This window comes from Xyrauchen texanus, chromosome 32 (assembly GCF_025860055.1).
Source record: "Xyrauchen texanus isolate HMW12.3.18 chromosome 32, RBS_HiC_50CHRs, whole genome shotgun sequence".
NCBI lineage: Eukaryota > Metazoa > Chordata > Actinopteri > Cypriniformes > Catostomidae > Xyrauchen > Xyrauchen texanus.
In genome coordinates, this window is record NC_068307.1 from 38,374,230 (window position 1) to 38,394,420 (window position 20,191).

The following is a 20,191-nucleotide window of genomic DNA, read 5'->3' on the forward strand; positions in this document are numbered from 1 at the left end:
CTAAAGTAAAACAAGACACGTTCACCTTGAACCTAAAATTGAGTTCTATTTTCTTTTCTTTAGGCAGCATAAACTGTATTAACAAATGCAATACAAACACATTCGATAATAACACAATAAGCATTTTTTGGGAACACAAGGGAATTTATTAGGCTTATTTATTATGATGATTATTATAATTTTTTTTTACAGTTATAATTGTCTTTAATTCTTAATTTGTATGCTATAAGTAATTTTTCACCTGATGTCATAACGGATGCTTGCGTCCAATGGCTAATGGGGCTGTTGGAGATGGTAAATGTTTGTATTTGGGGAGGTGGCTATATATAAGATTCTTTAATCACTTTGTTATTTTAATTGCTTTTTCGTTTCGTTTAAAGTGCAATTTGAATTTAGAATGCCTTTTGTTTAATTTTTCGTGTCTCAATAAATTACTTCAATTTTTAAAGCAAAATCAATCATGCAAAAATATTCACCATATAATCGGATATCACAATATTTTAAATGCGATTAACGTTAAAATATTTTTTTCAAATCACCCAGCCCAAAAGCAAAGTAATTTTACGGAGACCGGCACAAACACGTGTACTCAATTCCATACTGCAACATGCTACCTATAAATGTTTGCATTTTTTTTATTTTTTTATTAGTCTGTGGGCAATATAAACATTTTAATTGATTGAAAAACTTTGTTTTTGAAAATAGTAAATTATTAGTTTGTGGTATGGCTCTTTCGAAAAAATGCATCCACCAAAAATGTAAATCTTATTAAAAAATTGGCTCCAAAGTTAAAAAACTGTTACCCGACCCCTGCTCTAGACGATGCAAATCCTCAAACCTTATCCTGATCTGGCAAACTGAAAACACCTTGTTGACATAATGTCTAGTACAGGTACCATATGAAGTGAATCATTGACAGTGTTCTGCATGTTGCAAAAAAAAAATTTTTTATTAGGGCTGTCAATCGATTAAAATGTTTAATCAAATTAATTGTATGACGATTCATTAATCTAATTAATCGCAATTAATTGCTTACATAAATATTGGCTGAGAAAGCCCCTTACATAAAAATATTTAAATATATAATAATTAAATAATAAATAGCTATATTTAAATAATTCTAAATAATATATATATAAAATAAGCAAATTAAAATGGATTACATTTTTTAGGCACAAAAGTTAAGCATTAAAAAAGCTACACAAAAAGTAGCTTTAGAATGCAATATATAGTTTATTTCCATATTATTGAACATAAACATATTATTGGCCTAAAGTTCACAGCAATCCATTTTGCAATTGAATTTGTCAATCAGTCCGAGATTTATTAAAAGGGCTTGTATAAGAATGTGTAAATATACACCTGCATCAGGAGGACGCTTTTGGAGTGTCTCGGCTACATTGTGTTTATAAACTAGGGGGACCATACATCCTCTTTTTCCTGGACATGTCCTTTTTTCTAACCTTAAAAAAGCGTCCGGCCAGGATTTCTAAATTTGCAAAAATGTCCGGGATTCGGCTTTAGTTGCATTATGATGTGTATCTGGTCTAATACTTTATATTGTGTGCACGCATATCTGCATTGCTTTAACCCCTCTTTGTAAGTCCCGCCTTTACACACAACAATAGGTCGATTATAAGAGGCTAGCAGCAACTATTGGCCAAATTCCTGCCTGCCAATCTATCCGCGAATGCGTGAAGAGCTGCATCAAACAGTTGCTTGACAGTAGCAGCAAATGGCAGCTGAGTGAAAACAATGCCCATACAAAAGAAATTTACAGAAGATGTGCACAAAAAATTCCCATGCTTTCATCCAGGTCGAGATCCGTGGGAAGCAGAATATATGACATGTAAAGCTGGCACTTATGTGTCAGTTGCTAATAAAGGTCCAAGTGATTTAGAAGCACACATTAGCTCTGCGAAGCATAAAGGGTCAGCAAAAGGGGAAATTTCATAAGGTAATTTAACGGACTACTTTTTGTGACCAGGTAAAATTGTTATCACGTTGCTTCATGTTCCATGGCCATTCAAGATAATAGTTATATTAAATGAAGGTACACTCATGACATCAAATATTTTATTTTAGTACATCGACATTCAAAATAATGTTGGAAATTTTTATTTTTATATACTTATGCTATGCTATCTTATGATACATGACAGCTTTTACTATCTAAGATGAGACTTACCCATCACACACTTCTCTAATGATGGACGACAGTGGTTTCTTCTGCAATAAAAAGCACACAAACACATTAAAAACTTACTGCTGTCATAGAGTGTTGAATGTGAACTAACAAGAACACAAAAAATGTAAACCCACTTGCCTGTAGTCATAACTATACTAGTAATAGTTTAGTACTGAATGTCAAAATGAAAACTCTTATAAGATTGTACCATGGTAACCATTTACTGCCAAAACACCATGGTAAGTACGTATGAGAAAGGTAAGTGAGAACGAGATACAGAGCACAGAGAGTTAGCGGTTGATTTGTCATTGGCTCAGGCTTCGCAATTCTCCATTTCAAGCAGCTCTGTCATGTTCAGTTTGCCCACTATTGGCGCACATGTTATGTTCAGTGGAAATGATAATGAGAGAGATGCTATACCTTTGAAGGCTTCTGACAATTAGAACTGGTCACACTCGGCTGACAGGCCTGCTAGTATTTACCACTGCAGGATGGAAAACTGAGTGAGAATAGACTCTGATGAAGTTAATGGCGGTTTTCACTAGGTTGTTTGAGAAACTTAAGCTCGAATGGCCCATGCCTGATACACCAGAGTTGATGCAACTCAAAGTCATAGTGCCATTCTTTCTCGAGCTGCATGAACATCTAGTTAAGACATGGCATCTCCCTACCTTGCACAAGTGCATGGCTCCGGTGCAGCACCATTTACATTGCTTGAATGCGATGCGCAGAGAGGCTATTCAGAGCTTCCACCAGTCGAAGAGGCTGTGCGGCCCACTTGTGCTCCTTTTCTTCTGCACTGGCTTGGAAATCTAAGCAGATTCATCAATCCAAGCCATGTAGGCTCACGTCCTCATTAGTTGGTATGGCTTATGCTGTGGCGGGCCTGGCTGATTCGGTCTAGCACACCACTGCAGTCTTGCAGGTCTACCAGGCAGACCTGTTAAAAGACATGGACAAAAGTGGCCCTTCAAAGAGGTGCATTGTGCCATGGATCTGAAGGACCGGCCAGCCAAGATTTCTACCCAGCCTTTTGTCAGGTCTATGGGGAGAAGCTAGTATTCGTTGAGAGTCACCTCTGGCTGAACTTGTCAGAAATACTTGACAAGGACAAGACTCCTTTGCTCGATGCTCTGGTGTTGCAGCAGGGACTCTTTGGTTATGAGTGCTTTCACAGTGAAATTTCAGATGTTCAAGAAGCAGCTGGTTGCCTACAAGCACATCTTGCCAATGTGAGGTGGTGTTGTAGCATAGACGGTTCACTCGTGCTCTTCCTCTTGGCAGCATCCCATATAGCAAAGTCCTCCTGATACTCAAAATCTCCCCAAGAAGATGTAGACTGAGTTGGCAGTGAGACCACAATGGACATGGCGAAAATGCAAAATTGTGCTCCCTGGCTCTTGTCCCAGCGTAAGACCTCCTTCTGGGCATAGCCAGAATTCCCGATTATCTGAGGACATTGAAACATGGTCTAAAGCCTACGGAACACTCTATTCCGGCTCCCAGAAAGGCCTGCAACACTCTTCCATGTACCCAAATCTATTCTCTCCCGCTCTCTGCCATTCCATGCTGGGATCGAGAACATCAATCCAGTCTTGTAATTGGTTGTGTTTCTGCTGGCAGCATTTCATAAGTTTTCCACGTTCCAATGAAGTTCTCAAACCTTGTTGCCATTGCACGTGGCCCAATACCAGCTCGGCAACACCCCCAAAGGTGGACAGTGTTCCGACGCTGCAGTCACAGAAGAGTCCCTGTGCCAACTAGAACTTTTTGTTTTTTATTGTTTTTCTTTTCTCCGCAATTTGGCATGTCCAATTCCCAATGCGCTCTAAGTCATTGTGGTGGCGTAGTGACTTGCCTCAATTCAGGTGGTGGAGGATGAATCTCAGTTACCTCCACATTTGAGACAGCCAATCAATGCATCTTAACACTTGGCTTGTTAAGCGCGTTATTGCAGAGATGTAGTGTGTGTGGAGGCTTCAAGCTATTCTCTGCAGCATCCACACACAACTCGCCAAGTGCCCCACCAAGAGCGAGAACCACATTACATCGACCACGAGGACGTTAACCCAACGTGACACTACCCACCCTAGCAACCAGGCCAATTGGTTGCTAAGGAAGCCTGAATGGAGTCACTCAGCATGCCCTGGATTTGAACTTGCGACTCCAGGAGTGGTAGTCAGCAAGCTTTACTTGCTGAGCTACCCAGGCCCCCCTGGGTAGCTCAGCACTTAGCACTTAGCACTACAGCACTTAGCACAGTAACTAGCACTTTAGGCAGACGTGTGGCGTGGCCTTCCGGGGGTTTTCAGCCATGTATTGAGCACGGCTCTGCGTGAAGAGCACAAAGTCTTCTACAGCTGTTCATTTCTGGCCGCCAAGAAGGATACAACTCATACTGGACTTGAGGCGCTTGAAACGGACACTCGAGAAATCTCAGTTTTTTGTCTCATGTCTTTCCATTTGACTGGTTTGTGTCAACAGACCTAAAGGATACATTCTTTCATGTACAAATAGCCCCAAACCACATGCCATTCTTTAAATTCTCCTTCTGGGGATAGCATACCAGTTCAGAGTCCTGACCATCGGCTTATCCTTGGCTCCTCGCACGTTTACCAAATGTGCTGATGTGGCGCTCGCTCTGTTGAGGCTGAGTGGAATACTTGTGTTTAACTACCTTTGGTTGGTACAATTAGCACAATTGGAGGAACTGGCTTGCAAGTACGGGGACCTGTTGCATACACACTTGGACCAATTGGGCCTTAAAGTCAATTGGCCGAAGAGGGTCTTGGTGCTAATTCAGCAGGTTTCTTTCTTGGGAATGACTCAACTCTGTGACCATGTCGGTGCGTTTGACCAATGCTTGCATTCAGTCTATTCTTCAGTGCTGACAAGGTTCAAGCAATAGTTGTTGGAGATGACAACATTTCTCCAGATTTGGAATGAGTTTAACCAAAACTGTTATCAAGTCTTTCATGCCAAATAAATAAAACAAGACAAACATAAACATTTCACACAGTGTTCAGTCAGATATATGATTCACGCGGTAAAAGTGGTTAATGTTCTGTATAAGTATTATTTTATTATTTATACAGTTTTGTATAACATATCCAGATTAACTAACATATTAACATTAAGTAAATTGTAGCATTTGGTTACATTACATTTTGTACCCCTTATTTTGAATTTCAAGGACATTTTTGTCCATTTCTTTGGCACCTAGCCCCAATTAACTAGCCATCACCCCTCTGGGTTTGTTAAACAAGTGGCCTCTCTAGTGCAGAGTCAACAATCCGCTGTCTAGCCATGCTTTTTATCAGAAGGTCTTTGTGCTCAGCCAAGTGGCCAGACGCTAAGTTGTCACAATGGATGCGTCTAACTCAGGTTCAGGAGCCCTATGCAACGATCATCTGGCTTTTGGCACCTGGACAGGTATGCAAATTACATGGCACATAAATCACCGGGAACTGCTAGCAGTTCTCTTGGCTCTGAGAGCTTTTCAGGCAGACGTGCATGGCTTTCACGTTCTGGTTCGTACGGCCAGCACTGCGGTTGTAGCTTACATAAATCGCCAAGAGGGATCTGGCATGTTCACGCCAGATGTTGGATTGTCACCTGTCGATACAGGTGATTCCCAATCACCTAAAATGTCGGGCAGACTTGCTCTCGTGTCAGGGAGTCAGATCAGGGGAAAGGAGACTTCATCTTCAGACAGTTCAGAAGATTTGGGAGGTGATTCAAGCTCTGCTGGGCTTGGACACCCTAGCACACAAATGGCCAGCGAAACGCAAGTATGCGTTCCCTCCTCTCTGCTTACTACACCAAATTCTTTGTAAGGTTTGGGAACACAAGTAAACCGTGCTGCTGGTTACGCCGGAGTGGCCCGGCCACTCTTGGTTTCCGGAGCTGTTAGAGCTGTTGGATGCTCCCCTGTGCAAATTTCCCTTGAGGAGAGATTTGCAAACTTGAGGGACGATATGGCATCCTCAGCTAGAACTGTGGAGAGCCCTGAAAGGGGCATGTCTAACACTCAGGGGATTTTGCAGCCAGAGCTCGACACCATCCTACAGGTAACGTTCCTACAAAGGTGAAGACCTAGCACACTTCCCTGTGCTGGCGGTGCTCCGTTTTTTGCAAGAGCGCTTGGTTGCAGGACTCTCTCCATCCACGATTAAACTGTATCTGGCTGCCATAGCGATGGGAAATGACCCTCTAGATGATTTGTCAGTGGGCAAACACTCATTGGTCAGTCCATTTTTGCAAGGAGACAGATAAGGCCCTCTCGCCCTGCTACCGTCCTAGTCTGGGACTTATCACTGGTATTAAATGTGCTTATTGGTTCCCCACTTGAGCCATTAGATGTGGTAAGCTTACACATACTCTCCTTGAAGACTGTGTTGCTACTCGCTTTGGCTTCAGTCAAACATATGGGGAGCTTCAAGTCAAGTAAAAGCATTTATTCAAGTCAAGTAAAAGCATATAAAATTCTTACTTGCATGGCTCCAGACTGCAACTTAAATGGTTGCAAATGCGACAAAAAAATATTTATTAACTTACATTTAAAATCTAGTCGCCATTGGTGAAAGAGGAGTTTGCGTTCATATGCGGTTTTCTCAGATATCATCTTGTGAGTTATTGAATACATCTATAGAACACGCCCCAGTGTGCCTTGCACCGCTCTTCACCCGTTCTGTTGTGGTGACGAGCTCACTGAACCGCACACAACAACAACAAACCCAGCACGAGATTTGTGACCATATGACACTTTTGACCCAGATCTTTTTCTAACCTGAACTCAGGAGCTCAGGTTAGCAGTTTGAATCAAATTCACTTTCTCAGCTAACCAGCCATCAGTGAGCTCACAACTGGGAGTGCAGACATTTCAAAATAAGAGTCCCATGTGTATTTCAGGCTTCTTTATAATTAAAATCCTGTATTGTGTACCACTTTTATCTCCTGGTAATTATTGACTGGGATTGGAGCAGCACATTAAACTGCATCTGGAATTTCATTCAATTTGTACACTTGTAGTCTGGGCCATCTGGTTACAGTAAATGACTAAGGCAATATTAGAAAACAATTTATACACTGTGTATATATATATATATATGTACTCTCAATTTCAACTGCTTTTATTTTCAGCAAACTTAATGTGTAAATATTTGTACGAACATAAAGAGATTTAAAAAAAAACTAAGACATAAACTGAACAAACATGTGACAAACAGAAATGGAATAATGTGTCCCTGAACATAGGGGGGTAACAGTCAGTATCTGGTGTGGCCACCAGCTGCATTAAGTACTGTAGTGCATCTCCTCCTCATGGACTGCACCAGATTTGTCAGTTCTTGCTGTGAGAGGTTACCTCACTCTTCCGAGGCACACTTTCAAGGCACTTGCAACTTCCCAGACATTTCTGGGGGGAATGGCCCAAGCCCTCACCCTCCGATCCAACAGGTCCCAGACGTGCTCAATGGGATTGAGATCAGGGCTCTTCGCTGGCCAAGGAAGAACATTGACATTCCTGTCTTGCAGGAAATCATGCAAAGAATGAGCAGTATAGCTGGCATTGTCATGCTGGAGGTTCATGTCAGGATGAGCCTGCAGGAAGGGTACCACATGAGGGAGGAGAATATCTACCCTGTAACGGATAGCGTTGAGATTGCCTGCAATGACAACAAGCTCAGTCCGATGATGCTGTGACACACCGCCCCAGACCATGATGGACCCTCCACCTCCAAATCGATCCCTCTCCAGAGTACAGGCCTTGGTGTAACGCTCATTCCTTCTATGATAACAGTGAGTCCGACCATCACCCATGGTGAGACAAAACCGTGACTTGTCAGTGAAGAGCACTTTTTGCCAGACTTGTCTGGTCCAGCGAAGATGGGTTTGTGCCCATAGTTGACATTGTTGCCAGTGATGTCTGGTAAGGACCTGCCACTCTCAGCATATTGTAGACAGTCTGAGCACTGATAAAGGGATTGTGCATTCCTGGTGTAACTCGGGCAATTGTTGTTGCCATCCTGTATCTTTCCCGCAGGTGTGATATTCGGATGTACGACCCTGTGCAGGTGTTGTTACACATGGTCTGCCACTGCGAGAACAATCAGCTGTCCTTCCTGTTTCCCTGTAGCGCTGTCTTAGGCATCTCACAGTACTGATATAGCAATTTATTGCCCTGGCCACATCTGCAGTCCTCATTCCTCCAGGCAGCATGCCTAAGGCACGTTCACACAGATGAGCAGGGACCCTGGGCATCTTTCTTTTGGTGTTTCTCCAGAGTCAGTAGAAAGGTCTCTTTAGTGTCCTAAATTTTTAGAACCTTAATTGCCTACTGTCTATAAGCTGTTAGTGTCTTAATGACCATTCCACAGGTGCATGTTCATTAATTGTTTATTGTTCATTGAACAAGCATGGAACTCCAGACTATTTGGATTTTTACAAAATTATCTTTAAAATACAGTGTGCTGAAAAAGGGACATTTCTATTTTTGCAAAGTTTATATATATATATATATATATATATATATATATATATATATATATGAGATCAAGCTTTTGACATTTGAGGGACTTGTTCATAACTATTACAAAAGGTGCAAACATTCACTGATGCTCAAGAAGACAACAAACTACTATTAGCATACTACACTCTATGAAATTATGTGTAATGTAGATTGTGAAGAGCGGTATTAAAAAAAAACTTTTATATTTTATATTTGTATAAATTATGAAAAGGGTGTGAAATTGTATGAGACAAAAGGGAATACAAACTTATCTTCTCCATTATATTTTGTATACTGTTTATTAAACTGTTTATCAGCTGTCTTCCTTTTCTTCTGCTTTCTGTCTAAATCGAGCAATTCTGTGATTTGGTGACTAAAAACAGCCATTTGACTCCTTAATGTTTCAGTTTAGGAGCCAATGGCTCCTTAGTAATTTTCTTTGTCTGGAGCCCTGTCTGGAGCCCTGTCTGGAGCCCTGTCTGGAGCCCTGTCTGAGCCCTGTACTTGGGAGCTTCTCACAGAGCAATAACATAAATTTAGCAATATCCACAAACAGACAATGAGTAGACATACAGTAAAGTAAATACAATATACAGTAAATACTGTATGTACATAAATTGTACAATATATAGTGCTGTATATACTGTACACGTATGGAAATTACATCACATACTGAGTAACAGTGGTACATTAACATTAGCAGCAATATGGTAAGATATAATACACACATAGAACAGTATGATAGTGCAAAAAAGCCTTGGCATTAAATGTCAGAGATGTGATGCAAGTAATTAAGTTATTACGTTATACTGAAGTGTGAATCACTTGTAGTTCAAATACTCTTGCTTAAGAGTTCAGACTAATCTTGTCAAAAGCCATCCTCAAGCCCACAGAAGCTTATGCTCCCCAAGTATTGGCCACTCCCTTCAAGGCTCAGGTTTTCACCTTGCTAGCATAGTATGAGGCTAAGCGACTGCATATGCTTTGTCCTGTAAGGGCGTAGCACATGCATATTGACTGAGTCAATTCAGGATGTCTGATCAGCTCTTTGTCTGTTCTGGAGACCATGCAAATGTTTGGCCATCCACATACAAAGACTTTATCATTGGGTTGTTGATGCCATTGCGCTCGCTTACGATTCGCAGGGTGTACATTGCCCCATGTGTTTCGGCTTATTCCACACGAAGCATGACCTCCTGGGCTTGGGCAAATGGAGTGTTGCTAGAGGACATCTGTCTGTCTGGCAGCTTCCATTTACACATTTGCAATATTTTAATACATGGATAAAATCAAAGACTATCAGACTATGGAATTATGCAACAGTCTGCCATAGCAATTCAGAAGACAGTATCTCCTATCATTCCTTACTTGCAACTTCAGTACTTCACTGTTATAGGTCAAGATACAAAGCTTGATAAAGCATCAAAACCAACAACATGTATGCTACAACATATACCCACTAAAGCTAATGCAAGAGGTTTCCTGTAATATCATAACCTCTTCTCAATATAATTAAATTCTCATGTACAACAAGAGCTAATTTACGGTCCACTAGGGCTAGGCGACAGGACGATGTAATTAGATATTTTCACAGGGCAGTCTGTGCTTTACATACATTGTAAAATCTGCAGATTCACTTTATAGCTTATACATGTGTATACAATCTAAATAACTTCACCTTGAACCTAAATAATATATTTTTTATTATTATACATATATAACGGTCTTTAGATCTTAATTTGTATTAGTAATTTTCCACCTGTTGTTGATGGATACTTTCATGACGGCAAATGAAAGGGTGGTTATATAAGATTTCTTGACCACTTCATTATTTCAATTGCTTTTTCATTTCATTAGAAGTGCAATTTGAATTCAGAAATATTTTTGGTTTAAGTTTTTCGTGTTTCAATAAATTAATTACATTTTTAAAGCAAAATAAACTATGTAATCGGATGCAATAAGAAAATGCAATTTAATAAATTGTTTACACAACTGTCATGAATTTGTTATCAATGAAAGGGGTCAAATGCGAAAACAGAGTAAACAAACAATGAGGAAGTAGAGACAGAATAGGATGAAGAAGAGGTAAGAATGAGAAGAGGTAGTGTGGGTACAGAAAGAGCAAAAAGAGAATATGTGATGAGGAAAGGGGAAGGTTTTCTAAACTCTTTCTTTCACTGGAGGGCATTCAATGAATTAAAGAAAGAGCAATTGAAGATTGTGTAATGATGGTAAGCAAAGAGGTCGAGGACAGTAGGGTGGAAGAGGAGAGCAAAGGCAGAAGTCGGGTTAAAATTATTTGGGAGCCATTAATAATTGATTGGTGATTGTTAATTATTAGTGGTATGATTTGTTATATAATTACTTTTAATATTATGTATTATATTTATTAGTATGAATTATTAGTGCCACTAATAACTGATCATGTTATGAATCACAGTCTCTTTGAGACAGAGAGCTTGGCCTAATGTGAGCAGATCTACAGTGAATTCAATATCAACAAAAAAGAATAAGGGTCATAGGTCTGCATTCCACAATCAATGTCACTGGCCAGCAAGGACCCAAAATCATGATATGTGCTTTGTTGTGCTGTCTTGGGGCCATAAATTATACTGCATAGCAAAGACTGCAATTTTTCTTTCAGTAGAAAGAGCAGGAACATCTAAAATATGCAGAGATGCTTCAGGAAAACACTTAGAAATGTCTTGGTTACTGACGTAACCTCCGTTCCCTGATGGAGGTGAGTTGACACTAGGGGTCACTCCTGGGGAGCCCAGACATTTGTGATCTTGAGAAAATGCCAATGGAAATTGGTGTGTGGAATTTGCATGCCACTCCCCCGGACATACGGGTATAAAAGGAGTGACACTGCAAACGCACATCAGGTATCGCACTGAGGAGCCGAGCCAAAGACCAGGCCAATTCAGCGGTTGGTTCAGTGTTGTGGCAGGAGGGACACAACGTCTCATGCCCTTCATAAACTCTATACATCCACACACACACACACACACACACACACACACACACACATATGTTGGTCTACCTATCATTATAAGGACTTTCCATAGCCATAATGATTTTTATACTGTACAAACTATAGATTCTATCCTCTAAACTTAACACAGCCCCTAAATCTAACCCTCACAAAAAACGTTCTGCATTTTTACATTTTCAATATGTATTTTAAGCTATTTAAATTATGGGGACACTAGAAATGTCCTCATAAACCACATTTATAGCATAATACCCTTGTAACATAAAAATGCCCCCCCCCCCCACCACACACACACACGTGTATTACACACACATCATTTTTATCATTTTTATTATTATTAGGCCTATTAAACATACACATATTACCCAAAAAAAAAGATCCAGTCATTGTTGATTTCAGAGCACTCAGGTTCAAACAAATGAAACTGGCCATAGAAATGAATGACTTTAAAGTTATTACGGTAAACTCTTTAAACTTTAAACTCTTCAAACATGTACTGTAAGTTCTGTTCTCTGGTTTGTGTGCAATTGTGTTTTGTTGTTACCATAATTGTGGTGGACCTTTTTCAGATAATCAAAAAGAGTTTTGCTTGAGCAGAGGCTGTGTATTCGGTTTCTCTCATGTACACTCATGAACACGCCATGAGATAAGTTAGTGAAAAGGTGAAAAGATTTACAAAATAATATATTCGATTTCGGTTTGTTACTCAGCAAACCTTTTCGTATGCCAACAGAAAAAGGCATGAGTCATATACAACAATTCTATAAGACTTCTGAATTACACATTTGCATCCTTTCTGAAGCTTGAAGAGGTGGTCACCATAAACTACCATTGAATAACATCACTGAGCACACATTTCTTTAAAAATGTCTACCTTTGTGTTAAGAAAAAGTAAGGAAGTCATGAGGGGTAATAACAAGGAATAACAAGGAGTAAACCATGACTGAATTTTCCTTTTTGGGTGAATTATCCCTTTAAGTTTATATAAAGATTAATATATTAAAACAAGAACATACTGTAAGTAATCATATTAATTTCAAATGATAAATGAATCATGTATTAATCATAATCATATTAATTACGTAATCATTACTCATTTTAATGATCGAAGACAAACACGTATTTTGTTGTCCAGCTTTAAAATAAAATGTTGAACCAAAAATTTTAATTCAGCCATTGTTTAATCCCCCCTGTGTTGTAATAACCCTATATGACTTCCTTTATTTTTCTTAACACAAAGGGAGAAAGTGTGAAAAATGGTGTGCTCAGTGATGTCATACAATAGCAGTTTATGGTGACAACCTCTTCAAGCGTCAAAAGTATAATTCAGAAGTCTAATAGATTTTTCATGAGACTCATGATTGTTATGAAAGCAGACAATTAGGTTTGGTGAGAAACAAACCAAAATCGAATGTATTATTTAGCAAAACTTGAGACCGACCATTGACCATCTTGTGCGGGTTATGATTGAGCATGAGAGCAACAGTTCACACAGCCCCCTCACGACATTGGGGGGTTCAAGCGAAAACTAGATTTATTTATATAAAACAGTTCCACCACAGTGACAAAAGAACACAACACAGTTGCACAAAAACCAGTGAACAGAACTTACTAAACATGTCTAAAGAATAGATGCATTTCAATGTCCAGCCTTATTTTTTTAAGTTCTCAATGAAACAGAAATTTATGAAAAATATTTCAACCAGTGCCAGTTCTCATTGGACAGAGTTACCTGCACGATGTCGAAAATAGAAAACAAGCGATCGATAAAATGAACCGTCAGATTTGCACATGGTGGGAATGTGGCTGCCTGTAGCCTCCTCTAAGTTTCTATTTGATTTCCAAGGCAGGGCAAAGAAATGCATAAATTCTTCGACTATAAACTCTTCAAACATGTTTAGTAAGTTCTGTTCCCTGGTTTTTGTGCAGATCTGTTGTGTACTTTTTTCACTGTTGCTGTGGCGGTAGACCTGTTTTTAGATAAACAAAACAATTTGGGGCTGCGTGAACTGTTGTTCTCATGCCTTATCATGAACGCACACAGGAGATCAACATTCGGACAGTTTCATTAAATAATACATTTGATTTCAGTTTGTTTCTCACCAAATATTATCGTATGATTTCATAACAATCATGAGTCTCATGGAATAATTTATTAGACTTCTGCATAATACATTTGTGTTCTTTTGAAACTTGAAGAGGTTGTCACTATAAACTGCCATTGTATGACATCACTAAGCACACCAATTTTTTTCACAAATCCTCCCTTTGTGTTAAGAAAAATAAAGAAAAGTCATATAGGTTTATAGCATCATGGGGGTTAGTGAACAATGACTGAATTTACATTATTGTGTGAACTATCCCTTTAAGCTTTCATGGGCACCTATATTATCAGGGGTATCTTAGCGTTTGTTCCACTAGAGATATTCAACAAAGAATGAGAAGTGTGCCAACCAACCCTGGACTCCTCTAATAAATAATACTAATAGTATACTTTATAAATGTATATACTAATAAAAAAAAATTGTTAAATTGTAAACATAAATAAAAATAATCATAATAAAAATCAAATCTACCTGGTTGATTTCGATGAGTTGAGCATTTGCTCCAGGCCACTCGATGGCTACCTTCACAATATCTGATGGAGGAGGCATGGCAGCATTACCATCTGATGGGTGAAACACACAAACATTGCATATAACATGTACTGTAGACATATAAAAGGAATGTTACACTAGTTTTGTGTGTCAAACAACAGCTGGTTTGTCCAACAATGATAAATACAAGTGTTTGTGGGATTTCATAGCTTTCACTGGCATTTTTTGTCGAGTGGTTTTTATTGTCGTTTCAACCATATACAGTTAGTACAGTACACCGCGAATCGAGACAACGTTCCTCCAGGACCATGGTGCCACATAAAACAACATAGGAAAAACCCAGAACCACATGAGACTACACAGACTAAATAACATACCTTTATAAAGTGCACGTGCAAACGTGTGCAAAAAGTACGGGACAGTACAATAAATTACTAACAATGAACAGGACAATAGACACATTAAGAGACAGTGCAGCGCCGACCAGTACACAGTAGTGCAAAAGATGACAGTTTCTAAAAATGCCAAATGTAAACATAACATACTATGAGATATTGTTCTATGCACATAGCAGTTATTGAGGTAGCAGCCAGATATAAAGTGACAAAATTAAAATGCAACTCATATGTGTGTGTGTGTCAAACCAGTCTCTGAGTATTGAGGAGTGAGGGCCCGAATGCTTTGGTACCACTTGCTGGAGGGTGAATAATTTGTGTGAGGGGTGTGTAGGGTCATCCACAATGCTGGTAGTGTTTTTTGTAAATGTCTTTGATGGAGGGAAGAGAGACCCCGATGATCTTCTCAGCTGTCCTCACTATCCTCTGCAGGGCTTTGCGGTCCAAAACGGTGCAAGTCCCAAACCAGGCAGTGATGCAGCTGCTCAGGATGCTCTCAATAGTCCCTCTTTAGAATGTAGTGAGGATGGGGGTGGGAGATGTGCTTTCCTCAGCCTTCGAAGAAAGTAGAGATGCTGTTGGGCTTTCTTGGTAATAGAGCTGGTGTTGAGGGACCAGGGGAGGTTCTCCACCAGGTGAACACCAAGGAATTTGGTGCTCTTGACGATCTCCACAGAGGAGCCGTTGATGTTCAGTGGAGAGTGGTCACTCTGTGCTCTCCTAAAGTCAACAACCATCTCTTTTGTTTTGTCGACATTCAGAGACAGGTTGTTGGCTCTACACCAGTTCGTCAGCCGCTGCACCTCCTCTCTGTATGCTGACTCGTCGTTCTTGCTGATGAGACCCACCACAGTCGTGTCATCGGCAAACTTGATGATGTGATTCGAGCTGTGCATCGCCACAGTTGTGAGTCAGCAGAGTGAACAGCAGTGGACTGAGCACACAGCCATGGGGGCCCCAGTGCTCTGTGTGGTGGTGGTGGAGATGCTGTTCCCGATCCAGACTGACTGAGGTCTCCCAGTCAGGAAGTCCAGGATCCAGTTGCAGAGGGAGGTGTCTAGGCACAGCAGGTTCAGCTTTCCAATAACGTTCTGGGGAATGATTGTGTTGAATGCTGAGCTGAAGTCTATGAACAGCATTCGAACGTATGAGTCTTTTTTATCTAGGTGGGTGAGGGCCAGATGGAGGGTGGTGGCGATGGCATCGTCTGTTGAACAGTTTGGACGATACGCAAACTGCAGTGGATCTAGTGAGGGGGGCAGCTGGGTCTTAATGTGCCTCAAGACAAGCCTCTTGAAGCACTTCATGATGATGAGTGTGAGTGCGACGGCACGGTAGTTGTTGAGGCAGGACACTGAAGACTTCTTTGGCATGGGGCCGATGGTGGTTGCCTTGAAGCATGTTGGAACGACGGCGCTGCTCAGAGAGATGTTGAAGATGTCTGTAAGAACAGCTGCCAGCTGGCCTGCACATCCTCTGAGCACTCTTCCAGGAATGTTGTCTGGTCCAGCAGCCTTCTGTGGGTTGACTCTACATAGAGTTTTCCTCACATCAGCCATGGTAAGACAGAGCACCTGGTCGTTGGGAGGAGGGGTGGTCGTCCTCACTACCACGTCGTTCTGCACTTCAAACGTTCAGCGCATCTGGAAGGGAGGCATCTTTGTCACAGGCAACTGATGTTGTCCTTTAGTTGGTGATGGCCTGGATGCCCTGCCACATGCGCCGCGTGTCACTGCCTTCCTGGAAGTGACTGTGGATTCTCTGGGCGTGTACGCGCTTTGCCTCTCTGATGGCCCGGGACAGTTTGGCCCTCGCTGTTCTTAGGGCTGCCTTGTCGCCTGCTCTGAAGGCAGAGTCTCGGGTCCTCAGCAGCGTGCGCACCTCCGCAGCCATCCACGGCTTCTGGTTAGAGCCTGTGGTGACGGTCTTGGAGAAAGTGACATCATCAATGCACTTGCTGATATAGCTGGTCACTGATGCTGTGTATTCCTCCAAGTTGGTAGAGTCGCCATATGTTGCTGCCTCCCTGAACATTTGCCAGCCAGTACACTCAAAATGCCAGGTTTTCACCTGCTAGTGAAGCGGTTTTGTGCGTCTGACGAGCAGTCTGTATGCTGGAATTAGCATAACAGAGATGTGGTCTGAGTAGCCGAGGTAGACGCAGCAGTCTCTAAACTCACGTTGCGTAGCCTAATGGAGTCGGATGTAGTCCAGTTTATTGTCCAGGGAGCAAACATTTGAGAGCAGGATAGAAGGGAGAGCCGGCCGGCTAGGGTTTGTTTTTAGCCTAGCATGGACCCCCGCCCTCTTGCCGTGCTTCCGCTTCCTCGCACACCACTTACGACGTCCTCTCCACTGGCCACCGGCACCAGGTGACGCCCAGGACTGGAGGCCTGATCTCCGCAGCAAGCAGAGTTTGCGTAGCGCCTCCTTCAGGTCATCATGCAGCTTGGTTGTTGCATGAATCCTATATTTGAGCAGTGTCTGACAATGGTAAACACGAACACCGGTTGCTCCAATGTCCATGTGCCACAAAAGTCGGGTTATTTAAAAAAAATAGCACCATTTTGGATCCGGAGCGGCCGCTGCGTGCTACCGCACCGCCATCTTGGACCAAATTGTGAATTGTCAAGAAATATTGAAGAGAACCCAAATGCAGATAAACAATTCTCTTAAACGATCATTTATTCAAAAGGAAAGGACAAAACAAAAATCTGGCAAGAATTAACACAAGAAGCCCAGAATAAAACCAACAAAAACAGGAAATCAAAACAACCCATGACAAATTACAAGTGTGACGCCCAGCACCGAGTTGCCCAATCAGCGAGAGAGGGATAAAGGAGGAACCGAGGACACCAGAGAGAAAGAGAGAGAGACGCACGTGGCCGCTCTGTGTGTGTGTTTGTCAATGTGTCATTGCGTTCCGGTTCTGAGTTTTATGTTGATTAAAATCTTGTTAATCAATAATCCAGTTCCTGCATCCTCCTTTCCTGAACTGTTACAACAAGTAAACTACAAAAAAAATAAAAAACATAACCAGACCACCGGGACAACATAACATACCAGGACGGACCTAAGAGGAAGAATCCAGCACAGGACAGAGCACACAAGGGGAATATAAAGGGAAGTAAATGAACTAATAAGTAGAGAAACAAGGGGTGGGGACAAGACAGGAGACAGAGCACATGGCATTTTACTGCTAGAATAATTGCAGATGTGTTGATCATAGTAAAAACATGATTTAAATAGCAGTCTGTCAGTAAGTATTTCATTTGTTTTAGCATGCCCGAGTCAGCAGGAATAATCTTTGTTGTTGAACTCTTCCATGTTCAAGAGAAACCTCCAGCGAAACTGTAACAGTATTAAATCACAGAAGATTTAGCCACTATGACTCCATTATTAAAATGTATTAAATGTCTTCCAGTTTAGAGAGTGCAAACAAAACTCTCTGCCGAACATCCATGTTTGCAAGCAATTGTTTGCAGATGCCTTGTTTGGGAACAACAGCATGTTCTGTGAGGTAAAAGTAGACTATCAGACTTTGGCTCCGGGTGTCATGAAGTATCCGGTCACCCCATGAAATTCTGTCCCCTAGGGTAGATGTTTGTAATACTTGATTAGAAATTAATGTTAGTAATTCCTGTTGTAGCTGATAACATAAATACATTCAGTAAATACAGTCTAACTGTATCCAGGTATGTATCTGTCATTTACCTATTTTTATTTAGTTTTTTTAACATTGGATCATTTCAAATGCTGGTCGTCATTTTGACAGAATAATAAAAAATATAAGAATTTTCAAATAAGTGCAATTGTTTTACTGTCTCTCTCACAAACTGCTTTGTGTTTACCCCGTTTATTACCTGGTATTTAGATGTGTATTAACAGGCACCATCATCTGGTAATATGTCTCTTTTGGTCAATTGTGTTCAGATTTCAAGGAGAGGGTCCCTGAATTAATAACTGCATACATCAGTCATTTTGTTAGTGTGTTACTGCATAAGTAGTGTATTACTTTATTATAATAAAGCGCAAAAAAGCATAGGAACAAAATAAAAGTGCAAAAAAAGTATAAATGTCCGATATTTTAGAGGAGAACCTGCATTAGAGCTTCAGAGATGTGTGTGCTTCTCTTCTGTAACACTTCATTGTGAAATCAGGTACACTGATTATAAAACTGTGCATGTATAATCCATGTATATGTATTTTCAAATATTCCGATTGGATGTTTATTTCCTTTAAAAGCTGCATGTAACTGGTAATGTTTAGAATTGAACGGTTGATTGACAAGTAGAAATTTCACCCAGAAACTCCTTGGCTTTACCAAACTTGCAGTTAGGGAGTCAAATAATATATCATTTAAGACCATCCACTGTGATATATGCCATTATAATGAATGCTACACCCCTGAATGTAGTGCTTATAAGTATGACAGATAAAAATAGACAAAGACATAAATTTTACAACAGAGTCAGTCAGAGTGACGATAAAGATTTTTTTTAATGCAACCTCTGACTGTATCCACTTACTAGTGATGTTTCGTTTGTGAACGAATCAACCTTTTTGAACGAATCTTTTAAGTGAACGAATCGTTCTCGTTCACCTCTATACACTGACTCTCATTCACTGAAGTTTCTCCCTTTTGAAGCCAATGAGCTCAGCGCGAGACTGCTTTGGTGACTAATCATATCTGTAAAGACTGACTATAACATGACCCAATAGTATTCAAGTGTAGGCTGTGAAGCAGCATGTCATTGCTTTTACCAGGTGAACAAATACGCACCTTCACTGAACAAGTCAAGTCGGTCATTTGAGTCTAAATGAGATAGGACGTCACGTTCAGGAACAAACTGAATGTTATACTCGTTCGCGAACAAAACCGATGAACCACTCAGTCTTGTTTATAAACGTGGTTCTGCTGATTGACTGAACAAGAGCAGGCAAGTCGTTCGTTCAGTTTGTGAGTCATTCACGTTCAACAGGGAGAGAAAGGGGTGAAATGCACTAAGAAAAGTTTATAGCTTATGCATATAATCCCCAATTTATAAATGTGTAAAAATGACCATAAGATCATACATTTAAAATGACAAGAATCATGAATGGAAATGTGCTTTTGTGCACAGTGAAAGATATTTAGGCTTTTATTAGATGTAATAAAAGTTAAGCCCAACATTTGACAAAATATAAGACAAACAAGACCGGTTTGCTTGTCATTTGTGGCAAAAAATGGTTATGGTAAGTGTCTTCATACATTTGTAAATATGCAAATTCCATTTGTGTTGCTTTGTCCTGTTTTTAAAGACTGACTATAGCATGAGCCAATAGCATTGGAGTTTAGGCTTTGGACCCATTGAATGAATACACCCTTTACTGAACTAATAGTCAGTGATTTAAGTCTGAAAGAGATAAGACATCTAGTTTGTGAACGAATTGAATGTACTGGTACACTCATTCACGAACTAAACGTATAAATCGGTCATCTCGTGATCTTATGAACGAGGATCAACT

At 40.5% G+C, this 20,191-nt stretch overlaps 1 protein-coding gene across 4 annotated transcripts in view; it reads right to left on the reverse strand.

Moving 5' to 3' along the window:
- Positions 1 to 20,191, reverse strand: part of elmo2 (engulfment and cell motility 2) — a 131,296-nt gene that overhangs the window by 94,915 nt on the left and 16,190 nt on the right. For 2 of the 4 annotated variants that reach the window (XM_052100927.1, XM_052100926.1), the window contains exons 2-3: positions 14,268 to 14,359; positions 2,189 to 2,229 (exon numbers count right to left, since the gene is read on the reverse strand). In XM_052100927.1, the coding sequence (XP_051956887.1) occupies positions 2,189 to 2,229; positions 14,268 to 14,345 (119 nt within the window). In that variant the 5' untranslated portion in view covers positions 14,346 to 14,359. The remainder of the gene's footprint in view (positions 1 to 2,188; positions 2,230 to 14,267; positions 14,360 to 20,191) is intronic. The other 2 variants (XM_052100929.1, XM_052100928.1) reach the window with 1 other exon arrangement.